The sequence below is a fragment of the Onychostoma macrolepis genome, chromosome 17 (genome assembly GCF_012432095.1).
Source record: "Onychostoma macrolepis isolate SWU-2019 chromosome 17, ASM1243209v1, whole genome shotgun sequence".
In the NCBI taxonomy this organism is placed as follows: Eukaryota; Metazoa; Chordata; class Actinopteri; order Cypriniformes; family Cyprinidae; genus Onychostoma; species Onychostoma macrolepis.
The window spans coordinates 31,171,502-31,183,985 of NC_081171.1; the positions used below are offsets into that span (position 1 = coordinate 31,171,502).

General features: G+C 36.3%; 1 protein-coding gene across 1 annotated transcript; it reads right to left on the bottom strand.

Moving 5' to 3' along the window:
* Positions 1–823: 823 nt before the first annotated feature.
* Positions 824–11,794, bottom strand: LOC131522840 (leucine-rich repeat-containing protein 74A). The gene is made up of 13 exons (XM_058748646.1): positions 11,647–11,794; positions 10,498–10,700; positions 10,310–10,417; positions 10,128–10,221; positions 9,994–10,043; positions 7,238–7,319; positions 7,066–7,151; positions 6,784–6,978; positions 6,441–6,536; positions 3,688–3,831; positions 3,492–3,596; positions 3,075–3,160; positions 824–1,648 (listed from the first exon to the last, which is right to left on the bottom strand). Exons 1-13 carry the CDS (start codon positions 11,792–11,794, stop codon positions 1,087–1,089), a joined length of 1,959 nt encoding a protein of 652 aa, XP_058604629.1. The 3' UTR covers positions 824–1,086.
* Between the last annotated feature and the right edge of the window lie 690 nt (positions 11,795–12,484).

Sequence of the window (12,484 nt, forward strand, 5' to 3'; positions counted from 1 at the left end):
CATGCATCAGTTAGTTGTGTTTTAGGAATGGATCTCTCTGGCTTTTAAATACCATCATATCTTATGACATTATCAGCATCTGGACATTTCACAGCATTATTCTCTGACAATTGATGATGTGCATTTGCACATGTTCTTTACACAACACTTCAATTTATTTTGTAGATTTAAGGCAGTGGTCAGATTATGTTGAAACTGAGACAGTAAATACAATACAGGTGTGCTTTCACATGGATGCTGCCATGTGGTGCAATTTAGATAAACTGGCACTAAAAAGGAATTATGTAAAAAATGCATGTGAATGTTAAGTGTTGTTATTGTCAGGTCACCTGCTGACCTGACAAAATATATATATATATATATATATATATATATATATATATATATTTAATTTATGAAAAATATGTTTACCAATAACCTATAAGCAAAATTGATTGGACCCAAATGAGCAAGAAACTATTGAATATCTTTATTTGGGCTAAAATCTGCAACCATTATTATTTTGAGTAATACATTATAAATGGCAGTTTCTTTTCAATTTACACTGATCTCAACTCTAATTCGGTAAAACCAAATAAATTGTATGTGTATCTTGGTGTGCCATCTAGGCTATTTTAAAGTAGTATTTAGTAAACTGCATAATAAATTTGGCATTTGAACAACCAGGACAGAGTTACTGAAGCAGTCTTTAGGCTGCTAAATGACATGATCATGTTATATGTAACTGGAGTTCTGCAAATATTTTACATACCTTTTTATTTACTGTCCCAACTTTATGATTTTGAATCTCATCAACATAGAATCGCATGCACTAAAAGTCTCTCAATTTGAGTGCTTTGAGATGATAAATACTTCACATTCACATTTCCAAAGCATTTGCATGCAAATAAAACAGCACAAAATGAAAATGTTGTGAAACAACACACATGAATATAAGAAAATCAATACGATATTGTAGACAAAGTAAGATAAAATTGTCCATATATCCCATTTGATATGTTGCAAATCTTCTGAAGTCCCAGCTACAACTTTGTTGTTATTCACTGAAAATCATTGTCACCATGTGAACACCACGTCTTTTTGGTGTTATATCTTTTCTTTTCTTTTCTTGGTCTTTTTCTTCCCCTTGACTTTTGTTTTACTGGTTGGCTCTGTGTTTAATGCAGGCCTGGATCTGGTCAGGTTAGCTGTGGGGCTGAGTTTACTGCTGGACACGCTTGGGTTGGACCTCGAGTGCATTCCTTGGGCAGAAGCGGGTTTGCTGGTGGATGGTTTAGGGATGCTGGCGAAGAGATTTGGCTGGGAATACGAGCGCATGCCTGGTGAGCTCGAGGGGTTCCCTATCATGGGAAGGTGCACATGCTCGCTGCTCATGTTATTGACAGAGTAGCGGCTGCTGTTGGACATGATTATATGGTGCCAGGAGCTGAGCGGGGTGGCAGAGAACGGCTGAAGGCCACTGGAGTCTTCTTTGGCAGCGCCTGGGGATATTATCATGGAGCTCCGTGGAGTGACGGCCTCTACAGCACTCTCAAAGGTTTTTAGGATCCTGTCGCTCTTCTGCTTCTCCTTCTTCTGCCGGGACTCCACTTTGCGCAACTGGCGCCGGTGGTCTCGCATCATCTGTTTCCTAGTATCTGCCAGGCCTCTGTAGGGTAGCAAGGCATGAGTTCAGCAATAATAACTGCACTTTGAAGGTCTGTTTTTTTGCAAGCTGGTGCGATGAGAACTTAAAGTGGTGTAATATAGACCTAAAACTCTAGGCTGCATTTACACTGCAAGTCTTAATGCACAGGTCCAGTCTTTTGACCATACCCGATTTTTTTGTCCTGCCTTTTTACATTTAACTTATGACTTCACTTGTATCCAATATGTGTTTCCATTAATCTCCATCTCGAACCAAAGACTCCATTGGCTGTTAATGTGAACGTCACACTGACCCTCAGGTTTTGAATGGTTTGAACAGATGTGAAGTGTGGGTAAAATCTAGAAGGCAGGAGTGTTGGGACCACACTTTTGGAAATTATAGGTTCAAAGCATCACCTTCAACAAGTTGTGTGTAAGTGCTAACAGGCACATCTACTTCATGACGACAACTGTGCAATCCCCATGCACAAACAGACTGGGAAATGAGATATACCTCTATATGTATATAGGTATATATATGGATATATGTAAAATATTGCATAAACTATCGGATATATGTAGAACATGTTCACATATCGGACATATCGGTTTGGAATTGGACTGGATGTGAAAAAATCTGATCTTGTGCATTTTTTCTGTTTACACGTGTGCAACAATATTAGATCTGATAATATATTTTGTACCTACAGTATATAAACACAGCCCTAGTAATCAACAAAAAGTCACAAAACGGAGTTGTTAGTAACATGTTAACACCAAATTAAAATCAATTGTGAGTCAAGTTTCAGTCAAACTGGTGAAAATGTACACACATGAAATTGAGCAATGCACTCTTGGCAACTTGTTGAATTTTTTTTTTATCTTTTCGTCTTTTATTTTCAAATTTATTTTATTTCAAGTAACACTTTTTTTTTATGGTTTTTACTTTAGTTAGCTATAATATTCCTGGTACAGACTAATTACAGAGTTACCAACTATAATATCACCACTTTCTGCCACTGTCTGAATTCAGGTGGTTTTTAGCGAGTACTCAACTAATGGCCCTGAAAAGAAGATGACTAATAAATAAAACATCCAAACAACTGCTAGTACTACTACTAACAACAACAAAAAATGCTTCAAGAAATCTACTTTTATGCTTAATCTAATATTGTAGTGAATCACTAATGTTTGCACGTCAGTATAGAGCACTGAAAATGAGTTTCCCTTTACTGCCTATGTAGACAGATGACAGTAATGCAGCTCTCTGGGGTATGGATCAGTGCTTATGATTTATGGTCATGTTTAAGTGTGTAAGCATGATCTTAAAGTTGCATTACTGGTGAGAATTGTTCAGGTGTACGGAGTCAGTGTGCTTTATCATGCATTTAATGATTAAAGACCTCATTAGCTAAGTGTTCAGGGTATAGCAGTAAAAGAGAGCTCACCTGTAGTCCACTATGCCTGTTCGGTCTCTGTCCAGTCTCTGAATCAACTCCTCAATCTGGAATTTCTCCAATGGGATGCTGGATTGCTGGTGTCATCAAATATAAAATGTCAAAAATATTATGCCACTTGATGCTCAGCCCTACTGACACTTACACTATGTTTGGACTCATCTGCTCGTTCTTTTCCACATGTCAGAATAGCAGTGCTGTGATGATTAAAGCATTGAAATAACACAACCGGAAGTCTGGGAATAATGTAATGATCAAAACACGTAAACAATTGAAAGCTCTCTTACATTTGAGCATGTTTTTGTCTCGATTGCAGCTCTGCTCACTCTGGACATTCGTCAGTTCAATTCATGGATTTGACTTTTTACTTTACAGGAAAGTGGGACTTTCTCAGACCCAGGTCAATACCTGAACGGCTTTCCTGAAGTCTACGACAGGAACACGCATTGTCCCATCCTTGTCGATGTTACGGAAGAAGTCCCACAGGCGAAGCTTGCGCTGATCAAGGTAATCCTTCAAAAAGGCAATTCAGCAAATGCAGTGAGAGACCCTCAGACTTGAGAAATTTCAGCAAGTTGCATTCTCGTGAGTGTAGAGTATTTACCTGAATGACTTTCATGGGGTCGATGCGTTTGCGAGGCTTTTTGGCGATAAAGCCACCAACACCTCCATAATGCACCTCCAGACTGGGATGCTCCTGACAGATCAGCTCCAAGAGCTGCACGAAGTTCTCATTCACCAGCACGTTCTGCAGCAACACAAATGAAAGAAAACATGCCCAATTTTATCACAAAACTAAATAAGGTTTATTTAAAAAACAAAAAAAAAACAGTAATTTAGTGTACTGATGGCTCTATGGAGGTCATGTTGATACATTAACATTTCAATACGTTTTGTACGGAAACAACGAGATTGCTGGCCACAAACTGAATTAAATCCAGACTGGAGAAGGTATAGCAAAAAATATATTTCATTATATAAACTGAAATACATTTTGTATGATAAGCAATCTGCGTGCTAATGGGCTGGCATGTATTATACCTCTATATAATATTGAGCCAAAATTTTGAATGCAGCTTCCAAAAGTCCAAAGAATATGTGACCCTGGACCACAAAACCAGTCATAAGGGCCAGTTTTTCAAAACTGAGATTTATACATCATATGAAAGCTGAATAAATAAGCTTTCCAATGATGTATGGTTTGTTATATTTGGCTGAGATACAACTATTTGAAAATCTGGAATCTGAGGGAGCAAAAAAATCAAAATATTGAGAAAATTGCCTTTAAAGTTGTTCAAATGAAGTTCTTAGCAATGCATATTACTAATCAAAAATTAAGTTTTGATATATTTACAATAGGAAATTTACTAAATATCTTCATGGAACATGATCTTTACTTAATATCCTAATGATTTTTGCCATAAAAGAAAAATGTATAATTGTGACCCATACAATGTATTGTTGGCTATTGCTACAAATATACCTGTGCTGCTTATGACTGCTTTTGTGCTGCAGGGTCACATATATATATTTTTACATATGATAATTGCGTTAAGTGATTATTGTTGGTACAAAATTAATAGCGTCATGGATTTTGTGGTATTTAGGCAAAAATATATGGCTTATTCTAGGTGGAATTTTTGTTAGGTTTTTGTTTTGTTAACAACTTACTAAAGGTCCCTTATTTAGTAAATCATGCCCGCAATTGGTACATTGGTATATGGTACTGTTGTAACGTGTCCCGTGGTGATCAAAGGCAGGTGGTAGATGGGCTCAGAACCCAGATATCATCCAAAGAGGACTTTTATTAAATGCCAGTGGAGAAGTAGGGGTGTACATATTCACAGTAAGTGAGGGAAAAAATACAAACAGAATCATGAAAATAAACAAAATAAACTTAACTCAGTGTCCACTTTGACATATAAACAACAAAAGAAAACAAATTGCTACAGGCAGCAAACTCTACATAGACACTTTAAGCAGTATGCTTATAGCCTAAGACAGGCTCATTACACCTAAGACCATACAACTGCAGGGCCATCAATACCAGAAACCTTTGAAGTATAAACACAAGCTCATTTAACCATTTAAACCATTAAACAAACAAAAAAAATACATCAAATAAAAACATAAAAGCAATTCTTCAACATAAGCAAAATGTAAAGAACATCATAAGACATCTCTTCATGTCTACATCACCAAGGGTTAAGACCCCTCCCTATTAGTAGAAATGGTTTAACCCAACACAAGAAAAAGGGAGGCTGTAGTCCCGCCTCCTCCTTTGAGGAGTCACAGGACCAGGATATGGTGAATACATAGCATGCAAGGTAGCTGTTTACAATGTGGAAATAAATACAGACTTGAAATAATAAATAACACATAACTACAACTTGTCTCTGTGTGGTTAATGGGGAAAAATATATCACAGGGGAACAGTGACAACAGGTTGCGATGACCACTGACATGTGCACCTATCTGCAGTCAACACAAGCCGCATGATATCTTAAACTGTTTGATCTGGTTCACTATCCTTTAATGTTTATTTATAATACATAGTTATATCTTAAGCCTAATAAACTGCAACAGTCAACTGAAATACAAAAACATTAGCAAATGTAAAGAGACATAAAACAGTTGTTTAGACTTGTACAGACTTCACCTGCTCCTGCTCTGGCGGCAGTGATGTCTCCCTAACACCCGTCATCACCGGTACTAATTCTTCCCTCGTTTTGATTGACTTAATATGAGGAAACAAATTAGTACAATGTGGCCACAATTTACCAAAAAGAGGGAACAAATTCTTAATTCATGGCCATGACTCAACTAAAACAAGGGAATTAATTAATAAAATAAGGGAATGTTTTCTTAATTTATGGCTACAATAGATATATTTTTGTCTGCGTGTTGTGCAGGGCTGCATAAACCAGGCTAAAATGTTATTAAATATGAATTTTTCGTTTTTTGTGAGAATAACTTTTTCTGATCAACCAAACTCTGTGTCTGTGTCATTTTTATCTCAGGTGTGGCACATTGAAAGAGAAAGCCCTTTCAAATGCATGAATAAGGTGCAGTTCTGCCTTGTGGTGTCCAGTGCTTATGTTTTAAATTAATTTGTTTCTGTAAGCTACAGAATATGTGGAAGGCTGAATCAATGCACAACTTAAAATCCTGATATTCTTAATACTATGGAATAGCAATAGTACATGCATAATGCTTAATAATTTATGTTTCTAGTCATAATTGAAAGTAATAAAGCTTAAGTTATAAGTAATAACAGCTCTGTGAATAATTGTACTGTGCATTGCATGCCACCCAAGACTCCCCCTCAGAAAAACTAGGAGATGCTCCTGAACTCACGCATATGTTGATCTCCTCGATGGCAGTTTTGGGTGTGTTCTTAACCACATTGATGAAAGTAAGAGCTCCCTCCACTGTCAGAGAGTTATACGCCATCTGTCAGAAAGCAATTACCATTATCACACACGATTCTTTCAAAATCTGGGATTCTGCTTTGAAATGACTCAGATTTGCCATTTAGTCTGAGATGCCCTGCTAACATGCATAGAGGCGGTATAATTTAATTGCTCATTATTCAAACAAGTTATTGCATATGATCATATTGCATTGTACTTGTGCTCTGTTTAAAAAAGGTGATTCTAATCTAATTTGGCATATTCAGTCCAAAGAGCTGTCTGCTCACCTGCAGCACTCTGAGCGTGTCGTTGGCCTCCAGTCCCTTACACAGCAGGCTCGCTCCCTCATCGGTGATGCGGTTGTTGTTGAGGTCCAGGTGCACCAGCGTATTGTTGAACTTTAGTGCTTCACCCAAAGCCAAAGCACCTTCGTTTCCAAAGCCATTAAATGAGAGGTCTAAGTGTTTCAAAGTGGTGTTGACCTGACGACAGGGAAAGGCAGCTTGACTGTTTGCATGATTTGCACAGTGTGAGACTGAAATGTATGTGAGCTGTGTCTGTGTGAGTACCTTCAGTCCAGCACAGAAAGCTACAGCTCCTTTCATTCGCAGATGATTCCAGCTCAGGTCAAGAGCTTCTAAACCGTCATTATTTGCTGCGTGAAGAATATGTTTAATTACTGTGCTTGCTTTCTTTGTGTAGTGAAGTTTAATTCTCACACATTGTGCGTGTCGTGTTCACCTATCATCTGACCCAGATGTTCCCCACCTCTGCCGCAGAACTGATTGTGACTCAAATCCAGCTCCTTCACTCTGTAGTTGCTCTGAAAAGATACAGATAAGATGTTTCTACTCTCAGAAGTTGAGATGTACTGAATGTTTGTTTACACACAATTTCTTGAAATTCAGTTTCTGTGTTTATGCATCACTTAAAGGTGCAGTGTGTCAATTCTGTAGCACCAGAAAATGTTATAATAAATGAAAAACAATGTAACAGCATAATTTGTTTTTCCATTTGATTTTGTTGCACAATCTGTATCAGACTAATGAAACCCCCTTCTGTTGTGTGTAAATTCATGTTCTTGTCATGCCAAACTCACTCTCAGACAATTTTTAAACGGGATTTTGTCTGACCTTGTATGCATTACTCTTACTAAACTAAAAACATTATGGGAAAATATTTAATTTAGCAATGTTAGCTTTGGTAATATAATGAAAGGTGTGCTATAAAAAGACATTTTAAAGTGATTTTACATGGTTTCATTAAATATAACTATAGAAGCCCATTTCCCCCACAGAATAAAAAAGGTAAAAAGTATTTTACCTAAGACTTTATATCTTACAATTCAGACTTGTTTTTCACAGAATTCTGATTTTACATCTTACAATTCATTTTTCTCAGCTTTGGGATAAGACATAAAAATGGTAATTGTAACTTTTCATCTCACAATTCTGATGTTTTTTGGGGGTTTTTTGCAGTTGAGAGATTTAAACTTGGAATTGCAAAAATGAGATGAGTGAGATAGAAATTCATAATTACCTATTTATTGTAATAGAATAGAACACCCATAAAAGGTGCACAGCAAACCAAAGCTAAAAGTGTTTCAGACACTTCCCCATGTGCCCCCCTTTTTTTTTTTTTTGACCAAAATGAAGAAAAATCACTTTATTTGATGTACAATGTCCCACATGCTCAAACTTTTAAAGTGTATCTCTTACTGAGAAACAGCCACATCTAGTGGATATTTTTCTAACTATAGTACAGTAACTATGGTCTACCTAAAAATCAACATTATGTCTTTATTCACTCTCCTTCATGTTGTTCTAAATCCGTATGACTTTCTTTCTTCTGTGAAACACAAAAGAAGATATTTTGAGAAATGTCTCAGCTTTTAGTCTATACAGTGGATCTCATTAGCACCAAAATGGTTTAGTTACCATTTGTGTATTGCCAAAGAAAGGAAGTCATATGGATTTGGAAAAAGATGAGGGTGAGTAAATGACAGCTTCGGAATAAATCAGAAAGGCTAAGGCTGATTATTATTATTATTATTCTGGAAATCAGAAAAACAGCTGCTTTGAAAGTTCTAAATGATATTGTGGGCTCGATTGATAATGGTGATTTCTGTGCTTCTCTTTTTATAGACTTATCAAAGGCTTTTGACACAGTGGATCATGAAATATTGCTGCATAGATTGAAGAGTGTTGGTTTTTCAAGTGATGTTATTCCCTGGTTTAAAAACTATTTAAGTGGAAGAACTCAGTGTGTACAAGCTGAGGGTAAACTATCTGACTCTTTGGTGATTGCCAAAGGTGTTCCCCAAGGATCTGTGCTGGGTCCCCTTTTATTTACCATTTATATAAACAGTCTTGATTACGACATTCAGGATGCCAACTTTCATTTCTATGCAGATGACTCTGTCAGGTATTGTAGTGCTTCTTCTGGACAACAAGCCCTTTTTAAGCTCCAGTCAGCCTTTGATGTCATTCAATCACAGATTTACAATCTAAAACTTGTTCTGAATATTGATAAAACCAAGTATATGTTGTTCTCAGGTTTAAAATTTTTTTATGATAATTTATCCTCTCTTCAGACCCTACAAGGTACATTGATCGAATTAGTAAAAGAGTACAAATATCTTGGCATTATTGTTGACGACGTCCTATCTTTTAGCTCTCACATTACTCAACTGAAGAAAAAATTGAAAATCAAGCTAGGGTTTTATTTTAGGAACAAGTTTTGTTTTTCATTCAATGTACGAAAGAAATTGGTTACTATTACTTTTCTACCCGTGCTTGACTATGGTGAGGTAGTGTATCAGTTCGCACCATCATATCTTCTATCCTCTTTAGATGCCGTTTATCATGGTGCTTTAAGATTTATATCAGATTGTAAACCCTCAACTCATCACTGTATATTGTATAACAGAGTAGGTTGGCCTTCTTTGCAGAAGAAAATAATAAATTTTTCTTTTATCAGAAGAAAAATGCACTGGTATTTAATTATTTATAAAGCCATTCTGGGGATGTTGCCCTCATATGTCTGCTGTCTCTTAAAACAGAAAATTGTTGAGAAATACTTCCTTTGCTCACAAAATTGTTATACTCTTTTTGTTCCTTTTGTTCGATCTGAATTAGGTAAAAAGGCTTTTATGTACGCAGCTCCAACAGACTGGAACCTTCTGCAATCGAAACTGAAATTACAAAATTTGCATTTTAAAACAGTTAGTTATTCGGCAAATGGAAATTGACCCAATGATATGTAACTGTTTTTAGTCTGTTTGTGTTGTAATATTTTGTGATGAAACTGATGTATTGCTGCCCATTTTGGCCAGGACACTCCTGCGAAAGAGATTTTTAATCTCAGAGAGTCTCTTCTGGTTAAATAAAGGTTAAATAAAAATAAATAAAATAAAATGACAGAATTGTCATTTTTGGGTCATCGATCTCTTTAACTAGATTTGTGTTGCATAAAAGGACTGTGGTGCATGAACTTACAGCAAACGCATCTGCAAACCATTTGGCATCATCTTCAGCAAATTTACTCCCTGTGAACATAAACATCGCATTCTGTCTCACTGTGAATCAGGTTTACCATCTGATCATGCTGTATGCACATATGCATGACATACCTGACAGTTTTAAGGACTTAATGGAAATGTTTTCCAGGAGCATCTTAGCGATGCACTCGGCTCCAGCAGACTGGATGTGATTGTCAGAGAGGTCCTGGAAGATGCCAGAAGTTAACGCTTTGCTTCCCTCTAGTGGACAAATTCATCACAACAGATAATTGAGAGCAATAAGACAGACTTACAAGATTCTGAATGGTGAAATTGGCCCTCAGCATCTCCGTGAGATATCTGGCCCCTTCGGCTAACAGGTAGTTGTCTGCCAGCTCCAGTGTTGTGGTGTGCATGTCTGTCTACAGACACAGAGCGTCTGAGATCAGCTTCAGAGCATCAGCTGTAGATCATCAGAAACATCAGAAACGGTCAGTCTCACCACGAGAGCGATGGCCAGCGCTTTTGCTCCCAGAGGACCGAGGCCATGGTGGTTGAGGTTAATGGTGGCAGAGCCCAGGTTTCTGAGGAAGTATCTGACAGGAACGACTCCCACCAGCTTACAGGCCTGCAGGTACAGTTCTTCAGTGGACAGATCCTTCCTGATGAGCTTCAGCTCCGATACTGGAGAAAAACACCTGAGCCGTATCATCATTTCAGCTTGATATAATGCTGCTGAAGGAGTAATGCATACAGGGTTGGGCAAGATTTTTATGTAATTATAATTTACTATTTTCCATATTCTTTTTATTTTATATATATATATATATATATATATATAAAGTTTATTTGCAAAAACATAATTTTTTACATTTTCAAAAATCATGTTTTTTTTTTTATGTTATCATGTTTTTATTGTGTGTTATTGTGTTAGTTAACTGTATTTTTTTAGTTATTTTTTACCTAATCAAAATAACCCGACTGCAGTTTGATTGAGATGAATTGCAATGCACAATGAAAAAACATGATTTTTGAAAATTGTTAAAAACAGAGTTATTAAACAGAATTTTATTAATTGCTTTGCACATTGTTTTTCATTGTTATAGTTATTGTTATTATATATATTTAGTTGTTTTGTGTATAATGCTCCAGCAATAATGTATGTAAAGAGGATCATGCAAATAAAGCACTTTAAATTGAATTGAAATTGAATTATCTTTCTTTTGGTGTGAGTTTGGAACGAGAAGAAGAGGAATTTACACACAACAGATGTTCATTAGTCTTACGCAGGTTCTGTGATAAAGCATTAATATATGTTGAATGTAGTATTTCCTACTGATAAAACTGCAATCAATAATTTCAAAACAGATTTTAATTACCACAAGTGTCATTCAACCTTGGCCCAATTAAAATATATTTATTAAATGAGACTAAATATTACAAATTAAATACAAATAGACATTTGAAAGATTTATAAAGAAATATGATAACATATTTATGGGTAACTGAAATAATCAAAAATGAAATGAATTATAAACACAACATTTAAAAAAAAAATGCATATTAATTTATCTTAAGTTATGAATCTGCATCCTGTACAGGGCCTCATCTCAAGTTCTCAGCTCGAACCTTGAGCGCTGTTGATTCAGATCTACAGTTTTTATCCGGTTCTTACCCTGAGCGTCCGGCTCTGTGTCGCCTTCATCCTCCAGAATCACATCGTGTGGATTCTCATAGTCGGTCAAGCTGAGGGAATCCAGAGAGAGACTGTGAATGCTGATGTCTTCATCACCCCTCATCTTCTACATACAGTTTAACAGAGTCATATGAAGGTCTAGTGTTGTCCAGTATGAAGCTGGTTTATGTGTCTTAGCAACAGGTGTATATGTGACACCTGCACTACTGCTGGAATCCACCTGTGCAGGTGAAGAGAAAGTCATTAAAAATACATGTCAGACAGATACTCACATTCCTGCAGTCTGTTTAAACTGCAGCAAAACACTTCAAAACTAGAACCATCATTCATGTGCTGTCTGGAATCATTTCTCTTTTTCTTAAAATGAATTGCCGTGGTAGTACGTGAACCGCATGGATGAAACACATTTTCTAATGTAGCTGTTTTGGCCAATGTTTAGTTGAAATGATGCTCTCCTGCCTTGATCACAAAAAAAAAACTAAATAAATAAAAAAAAAAAAAACTAAAAACTTTAGATGAAATTAATCTCACATATGTTCATGCTCAGAACAAAACATGTTAATATTAATCAAAGATTTACTTATTTGTTTGTTTGTTTATTTGTTTATGCATCTGGCATGAGGAGTCCAGGGAATGCATGAACTGATAAAATGTAGCTTGAATGCAATCTCACCTTGGATGAAAGTGTCTGCCAAATGCGCATAGATATATATATATATATATATATATATATATATAGTCATGGCCAAAAATATCGGCACCCTTGGTAAATATGTTCAAAGAAGGCTGTGAA

What these genes read in the sequence shown, in the direction of transcription:
- LOC131522840 (XM_058748646.1), bottom strand. Translation starts at nt 11,794, where the DNA reads ATGAGGGGTGATGAAGACATCAGCATTCACAGTCTCTCTCTGGATTCC. An exon ending in CGCTGGCCATCGCTCTCGTG is followed by an intron (nt 10,418 to 10,497) that starts GTGAGACTGACC and finishes CTGTGTCTGTAG; the next exon opens with ACAGACATGCACACCACAAC. An exon ending in ACACGCTCAGAGTGCTGCAG is followed by an intron (nt 6,537 to 6,783) that starts GTGAGCAGACAG and finishes GCTTTCTGACAG; the next exon opens with ATGGCGTATAACTCTCTGAC.